General features: G+C 54.8%; 1 protein-coding gene across 1 annotated transcript in view; it reads left to right on the top strand.

Annotated features, from left to right (window-relative positions):
- The window catches only part of CHST1 (carbohydrate (keratan sulfate Gal-6) sulfotransferase 1), a 1,534-nt gene extending 297 nt beyond the window's left edge, over positions 1-1,237 (top strand). The window contains 3 exon segments of the mRNA XM_008941413.1: positions 39-171; positions 173-437; positions 638-1,237. Of these exon segments, the coding sequence (XP_008939661.1) occupies positions 39-171; positions 173-437; positions 638-1,237 (998 nt within the window).
- Positions 1,238-7,488: the final 6,251 nt, after the last annotated feature.

A 7,488-nucleotide genomic window follows, 5' to 3' on the forward strand; every position in this document is an offset into this window, starting at 1 on the left:
GACTCACGTCCTCAGCCTCGCCCCCACCCGCAGCGGCGCCTCTTTCGGCGGGCAGCTGTTTAACCAGCACTTCGACGTCTTCTATTTATTTGAGCCCCTCTACCATGTGCAGTACACCCTGATCCCAAAGCTGACCCAGAGCAAGAGCCCGACGGACAGGCGGGTCATGCTGGAGGAGCCTGTACGACTGCGACCTCTACTTCTTGGAGAACTACATCAAACCCCAGCCCGTCAACCACACCACCGACCGCCTCTTCCGCCGGGGCGCCAGCAAGGCCCTGTGCTCCCCCCCCGTCTGCGAGCCCTTGGGGGGCGTGGACCTCCACCTGGAGGAGGGAGACTGCGTGAAGAAGTGCGGCACCCTGAACCTGACGCTGGCCGCCGAGTCCTGCAGGGAGCACGGGCACGTGGCCATCAAAACCGTGCGGGTGCCCGAGGTCAGCGACCTCCGGGCGTTGGTGGAGGACCCGCGGCTCAACTTGAAGGTCATCCAGTCTGCGAGCCCTTGGGGGGCGTGGACCTCCACCTGGAGGAGGGAGACTGCGTGAAGAAGTGCGGCACCCTGAACCTGACGCTGGCCGCCGAGTCCTGCAGGGAGCACGGGCACGTGGCCATCAAAACCGTGCGGGTGCCCGAGGTCAGCGACCTCCGGGCGTTGGTGGAGGACCCGCGGCTCAACTTGAAGGTCATCCAGCTGGTGAGGGACCCCCGGGGGATCCTGGCGTCCAGGAGCGAGACCTTCCGGGACACCTACCGGCTGTGGAGGATCTGGGACGGCACCGGCAGGAAGCCGTACAACCTGGACGTGACCCAGCTCACCACCGTCTGCGAGGACTTCTGGAACTCGGTCTCCACCGGCCTCAACCGGCCTCCCTGGCTCAAGGGCAAGTACATGCTGGTGCGTTACGAAGACCTGGCCAGGAACCCCGTGAAGAAGACGGAGGAGATCTACGATTTCCTGGGCATCCCCATGGACGGGAACGTGGAGCGCTGGATCCAGAACAACACGCGGGGGGACAGGTCCTCCTCCAAACACAAGTACGGGACCGTGCGCAACTCGGCGGCCACGGCCGAGAAGTGGCGGTTCCGCCTCTCCTACGAGATCGTCTCCTTCACCCAGCACGCCTGCCAGCAGGTGCTGGCCCAGCTCGGCTACAAGACTGCCGGCTCCGAGGAGGAGCTCAAGAACCTCTCCATCAGCCTGGTGGAGGAGAGAGACTTCCTGCCCTTCTCCTAAGGCGGCCCGGTTTTGACACGGACTGTCTCTAACTGTTGCCTTATTTTATTTTGGCCCCGCCCCAACCCCGTCCCCTTTCTCTCTCTCTCTCTGTCTCATCTTTTTCTCTCCAAAATTTGCACTAAACCTCGAGTGGGAATCTCGACGGCTGAGTCCAGAGGAGGTGATGGCTGCTCCTCAAGATGTTTCAGACACGGGAGGAGTCGGGCCTCTCCGAGCAAGAGCTAGAACTGCGGATGGGTAGCAATGTTTACAAAAAAAACCACACAAAATGTATAAAGCGACCTTCAAGCTTTCCAAACCGAAGGGTACCTGGGGTACTGTACTTTTGCACTGTTTACTTTTACAATGTAAGAGGTAAATATAAATATAATTTATGAACGGTGTCATCCCCCCCTCCAGAATAACTCCCCTTGCCCCCGAGGAGCAGGTCAGGCTGGAAGCTGAACGTGGAACGACCTTCTTGGTTTTCTAAGTCCTGCTGCTGGGCTGGGCAGTTGGTCAGCTGCTCCTGTGTGGTTCTTTGGTAACACCTGTAAGATTTCCTTGTGCCAAAAACCCACAAAAGAAAAAAAAAATTAAAAAAAGAAGTGATTGGGTAGTTTGGGAAAAGCCCAATACATTTAATGCTTTATTTCTGTTTTCTGTAAATAAAAGTGCAATAAAATTGATCTGGGGGTGAACTTCCAACTGAAAAGACCTCGGTGAGTAAACTGGGGGGTGTGCACCAACAAGCAGAGAGCAGCATCTCCTGGGCTGCTCGGTGGGTGGGGGCAAAGCTGGGGGGAGCAGACAGGACAGCCCCTCAGGGCATGTGTGTGTTTGCACCTGAAGCATGCCAAAATGCAAACAGTTAAGCCCAAAGTGAGAACCTGTGGTTATTTACAGACCTGAGAGCTGAGACCACGTTGGTGCCCGCCTTGGCGTTCCCTGCCCCGGGCAGAGAAAAGTGCTGGAGTTCAGGTCATAAAACTGCTGGAATGAGAACAAGCAGCACAAAGATGGGCCTGGCAGCAGGGGGGTTTCTCTTCACGGGCTGCCTGTGGATGCAGGGTCCTCTCCCGTGCCCCTGCCACCACCCTGGGCACGCAGGGCAGGAGCAACACCTCACCCCAGCAGAGCACTGGGAGCCTGACACAAAACGTGGCTGGTCTGTTCCATCCCTGCCTCCTCTTGCAGCTGACCAGCAGCCCTGGCTCGGTCCTCCAACCAGCCCAGCTGTCGAGGGACATCCCACAGGCCTTGAGCAGCTGCAGGTAGGAAGCCACCAGGGCCAGCCCCCCAGGGACAGCAGCACCCCAGCTCAGAACCTGCAGGACAGGGACCTGCAGGGAGATGGGACTGCGGCTGGTCGCACCCACCTGCAGCTGCACCCTCCCAGCACTGGAGAATTCCAACTGGAGAATTGGATAATTCCAGTTAAAGGAGTTCCTCTGGACATCTGCAAGGTGGCACGGCCAGCTCCAGCCCTGCCAGGAGGAACGGGGTGATGGTGTGTGCTGTGGGATGGGCCCCCCTGCACTCCCACAGCAGGTATGGGCACAGCTCCTGGCACAGACCCCCACCCCAGGTGCCTTCACCTCTCCTCCACCAACCTGCTCCAGCTTCCCAGAAGCACTGGGCAGCTCTGCCCCGGGCAAGTGCCCCAGGGCTGGGTGAGGTGGCTGCTCTGTGGAGGGCTGTCAAACCCCCTTCTCCTGCAGAAAGGGCAGGCTGCTGTGCTGCAGGGCAAATGAGGCTTTTCCTCCCTCCCTCAGCTGGGAAAGGTGGCTGCCCAAACCTGCACGAAGGAACAGCAGCTGTAGAGGCAAAATTTCCTGTCTTCAGCTGCTGAGATCCCACTTTCAGGGCTAGGCCAGCTGTACCAGGCTCAGAAGTCCCCTTTTTTGTGCCCTGGTCTTTAAACCAACACAAGAAATTGAGTTTAGAAGTCTTATCCAAACTGTTCTTGCCATTCCAATCAGGAAATGTGCCTGCAGCAAAATGGCTTTTGAATCGTGGTTGAATGTCCTAGTTTCAGCAGGGACAGAGGTTCAGCCCGACTTGGAGCCTCATGTAGAGCCCTTAGGGGAAAAATCTGATTTCCCAAGGAATCTCTAACATCTTCCTTCAGCTGTGCTTCCTCTCCTCATTTCTCCCCACTGGAAACAAGAGCCAGGGTAACCAAGGTTTTTTTATCCTCAAATTTTACTGTAATTAAAATACAGAGATGCAGAATATTCCCAGAAACACACTGCAAAACAAACCAAGCAAACAAATCCAGTAGGAAACCAAATACAGACAATGAAATGATAAAAGAACAAAAGTGTTCTCCAGAGTCCAGCACCATCCGTGGGACCGTGTGGCCACCAGTGACAGTTCTGGGTTGCCAAAGGGCTCCCTTGACTCCTGGAGAAGCAAAGTCAGGCCCCAGCAGCTCTGTGGCTCTCTCTAGCCACCTCCACGCTCCCACTCAGGCTGTTGCGTTTTTACAAGGATGACTTTGCAATGGAGACACAGAAATGACCCACCCCGCCCTCCCCAGGAACAAGAGCCAACGAGGGATCCCAGAGGAAAAGAAGTGGGTTAAGATTTTCCAGACACAAAACACAAGGGGACAGAGAGGGGTGGAAGACATGCACTTCTCTCCCAGCCAAGGGAGCTCCAGGGGCAGAGTTGTCCTCTCTGCCCTCCCAGCCAACAGGAGTGTGGATGTTTAATGCAGTGAGAGCTTTGTAGAGCTTGGACCAGGGTCAAGACAGAAGGCTACGTGAGGGAGAGAAAAGAAAGTGAAGGATAATGAGATAAGCAAAGGGAAAATGGAGGAGAGGATGGGCCCGTGGGCTCTCCTCTCAGCTGGGGCATGTTCCTGGGGCTTGGGGAAAGTCCAGTCACAGTGGGGCACAGGGCTGTGTGCAGGGCCACGCCTCACCTCCACTTCAGAGGAGACCCAGCCCCACCACAGGGACATCATGACAAAAGCCTGGCAGAGATCTGGAAAGGTTGGGGGGCTAAGGAGGGAGCTGATCTGTTCAGACCATCTGTCAGGCACACTGATCTAGCTCAATGGAAACCCCTAGCAATGATGAAATCATCATTTCTATAGAAGCAGGGCACCAACCAGGCAGGGACCACCACCACACACCACAACCCACACTGGTCTACTTCCCCTTCTGTGCTCTTCCCTCATCCAAACCCCATTGTGTTCATCCTCTGATTCAGAAACCAATTCCCTCCGTGCTCCCCCTGTCACCAGTCCTTCCCCATCTTCTCACCATAACCTGAAAACTGGTGACCTTCCTTCTGCTAACTCCCTTCAGTCCTTCCCTCCACCCTGCCTGCTGCGGGGTGTTTTGTACCAAGCCTCCCCATCTAGCAGCAATGGCATTTCTGCACAAGGCAGTTTTTGCCCTTCTTACCATGAAGGGGTGGTGGGAGAAGCTGCACCACTGGCCCACGTGGACTCTGAGCTGGCTGGAGTCTCTGTAGTGGGGGAGGAGGGCATCTGTCAGGAGCCAACAGCTTCCCCATCCCATCCAGATCCCACCGTCTTGCAAACAAAGCTGCCAGGAGGCTGCTCTCAGACTGGGGAGACCAGCCCTGTTTTCCTTCTGCTCTGGCACTGGATGTGTCCAGAAAAAGCAGCCTGGGGCTTGGTCACCTGGCTGAACCAAGCAGGCCTAGTGTGCTAACAGAGACACAGGTCCCACAGGCCTCTGAGTCCTGCATAGTTAGGTGTTCCTGGATGCCTGCTAAGCAGTGCGAGGGTTTGGAGTAGATTTAATCTTCCACCCCTGCTAATTTGATCTCTTTTGCTATACAAATAGCAGAAGTCCACGAGTTCTTTGTGAGCTGAGCTGTAAGAGCAGTGGTTTAGGCTGTGAGTTCCTCTCACGCCTCTTCTCCAGGCCATCTGGCAAGGAAACTGCAGTCCAAACTGAGAGCTTTACTCCACTGACTAAGAGCAGAAATAAAGACAGGAAACCCTCAGGACCCCTGTGGCCTCTATTAATGCACCTTCATCCCATTTTCCATGCCTGCTCTGCACACACAGTGCCTGCACACAACAGCTTCAGAAGGATGTCCTGCCTCCCACAGCAAGAGCCTGTGTGGGATACTGGTTAGCCAAAAGCACGGTGAGCTTCCCATCACCTGCCCAGGGGTGGCCAAGGAGGTAAAGCCTCTTAGATACTATCTTGTCCTGTCCCAAGGCCTGGCAGAGGCAGTTTAGAAGAAGACTCTTTTGTCCCACCTGGTAGGAAACTACCTAAGAGGGTTCATGAACCCAGCTAGGTATGCACAAGCAGCTTTTAGAGCTGCCTTCAGGAGCACTCTGTGATCTGGAATAAGAAACGAGTCGTGCTCGGGGAGAGCAGAGACCCACGCAGTGCACACTGTCCTCCTGCTTTGCAGGGTGTTTGAGACAAAGGAAGAACAGACAAGGCTTCTTCTGGCCTTGCCAACTGCCAGGAGCATCCCCAGTGAAACGCAGGCATCCATCAAGGCCTGATCTTTCTGTGAAGCCAGTACCTTCAGAGACAAACCCGACACATCTGGGTCAACTTGGCCCTCACCAGAACAAAAGAGACAAAGTTCAGGAAACACACACACACACAGGTACCAAATGCTGTTTCTTCTGCAGAAACAAAGATGCAGGTTAAACCACTCTCATGCTATCAAGAGTAACATGCTGCAGAGATCAGCAACTCCTTGCCCCTGTGAACAGCAGGGACTACCCAGCAAAGGGTATGGAGAGAGAGTAACACCAGCATGACTAGCACAGGGACACAGCAACTTACATCAGCCCAAAACGTGGATTTAATAAAGGTCTGAAGGAAAACTGCTTCACGAGCTCAAGAGCATTCAGCAAAAATGGGGGGGGTGTGTGTGTTGTACTTAAATATTCCCTGATGTCTGAGTCTTAAGCACAAGAGAGCAGCCAGGAAGTGCGATGACCTCCAACGGGAAATGAAGATGAAGGAAGTTGGCTTCAGTGTCCAAAAGACTGGGCAGAAAGTAAACAAACTGCAGAGATGGGACAAAGGGGATTTTTCATATTCCTTTGGTTTCAATAAACTACACTCTTGGGCAACAGAGGGGAAAACATCCTCTAAAACATTATTTTTATATTCACCGGGACCCGACATAAAAATTCTGTGCTGGAAGTTGCCAAGGTGACTCTGTGAACTCTTCTGCAGCAGTGGGGGAGTCTTGTTTATCTGGCTGAAGGTAAACCTGGCCTGGGGACCACCATGAAGAGATGCAGGCTGCCACAATGCAGCACCAGCAGGGCTTCACTTGCCTAAGCATCCAACACCCAACAACCTCACCTAAATCCAGAGCTAGGAGCAGCAGAGCTAATGGTGGAGCCTGTGGCTTTCCTCATCCTGAGAGTCACGAGGGACCTTGGGGCAAGGGAAATGTGCACACATGTGTGCACAGTGCCACGTGGCCCCTCCAGCATCGTGGCCAGGCTGAAGGTGGCTGTGGGTGGGCTGTTCAGTGCAACAGGGTCATTTGGAGGAGCCAGGCTGCAGCCCCAGGAGCAGCTTGTGGAGGAGGAGATGGTGATGCCCCTGCAGGCTGGCTGCTGCTGGAGCACACTCAGCCCCTCGGGGAAGCACAGCCCACTCACACTGCTCCTGGGGAGAGCAACACTCTCAGCCTCCCCTCCTTCCCTGCAGCAGAACTTGGGAACACACTTGGTCATGATTATGAGTGATGGCTGTGGAGTGAGAGTGTCAAAATGCCCCTCTGCAGACAGGGCAGTCAAGGGTCAAACCTAAATGCCTGGTTTGCCTTTCTGTGGAGTATCACCACCTGTGCTGCAGTATCCCAGAGGCCTAGCAGATGCCACCAGCAGCTCCTTCCCCAAAGAGGGACATACAGCAGCTTTCATCCTCCTGCCTCTCACCAAGAAAATCTGGGCAGAAGTTGATGGCCTGGGACAGATCATACTCTCGTGTGGCACCATCCCTGGAGCTGAGCTTGAGGGTTCCTTCTCTGAAGGATGCAGTTCAGTCAGGGAATGAGTGATTGGGAGCAGCTTATGGGGTGGGCCCTGCAGAGAAAAGGTAAAAGGTGCAGGGCAGGAGGGAGACTTCCCTCTCTCCATAGTACCTCTGCTTTGTGTCAACGGGACTTTATCCTATGTTCTCCACCAGGCAGACACCCCAAACGTACCTCCCAGAGCCAAGGGAAGGGGGTCAACTCCAAGCTGAAGTTGAATTTGACTACACAGCCCCCACTTCAAGCCAGGCATAGTTTCTCCC

The sequence above is a fragment of the Merops nubicus genome, unplaced genomic scaffold, assembly GCF_000691845.1.
Source record: "Merops nubicus isolate BGI_N331 unplaced genomic scaffold, ASM69184v1 scaffold25405, whole genome shotgun sequence".
In the NCBI taxonomy this organism is placed as follows: domain Eukaryota; kingdom Metazoa; phylum Chordata; class Aves; order Coraciiformes; family Meropidae; genus Merops; species Merops nubicus.